The sequence below is a fragment of the Eimeria mitis genome, genomic scaffold (genome assembly GCF_000499745.2).
Source record: "Eimeria mitis Houghton genomic scaffold, Emh_scaff9197, whole genome shotgun sequence".
NCBI lineage: Eukaryota > Apicomplexa > Conoidasida > Eucoccidiorida > Eimeriidae > Eimeria > Eimeria mitis.
Window position 1 is genome coordinate 542 of NW_013576775.1, and position 511 is coordinate 1052.

General features: G+C 60.5%; 1 protein-coding gene across 1 annotated transcript in view; it reads left to right on the forward strand.

Annotated features, from left to right (window-relative positions):
* Positions 1-115: 115 nt before the first annotated feature.
* The window catches only part of EMH_0096710 (uncharacterized protein), a gene marked incomplete at both ends in the record, with an annotated part of 954 nt that continues 558 nt past the window's right edge, over positions 116-511 (forward strand). The window contains one exon of the mRNA XM_013502439.1: positions 116-509. Within this exon, the coding sequence (XP_013357893.1) occupies positions 116-509 (394 nt within the window). The remainder of the gene's footprint in view (positions 510-511) is intronic.

Here is a 511-nt window from a genome sequence, read left to right on the forward strand (position 1 = left end):
CCGGATCTGCAGCAGCAGCAGCAGCAGCAGCAACAGCAGCAGCAGCAGCAGTGAGTTTAATAAGTATACTTCAGATACTCTGGTGCTGCCGCTGTTTGCTGCTCCCCTACCCAACATGCAGCCGACAGCTCGCTGGTTGCTGCAGCGCCTGGTAGCTGCTGCAGTGGATTCATTGAGCAGCAGCAGCAGCAGCAGCATTGCCCACAGCCTGCAGCAGCAGCAACAGCAGCAGCAGCAGCAGCAGCAGCAAGAAGTAGCGCAGCAGTTCGCCACAGACCTCGTCAAGCTGCTGCGGTGTATGTGCACCTTCCCCAACGTTGCTGCTCTTGCTGCTCTGCGTCCTGCCTCTCCCCTCCAGTTGCTGTCACTGCAGCGCAGCAGCATGCATGCAGCAGCAGCAGCAGCAGCAGCTGCTGCTGCTGCTGCTGCTGCTGGTGCTGGTGCTGCGCCAGAAGAGGTCCCTGTACACCGCAGCTGCAGCTTCTTCCCCTTTGGCTGGGACCAGCTGCTG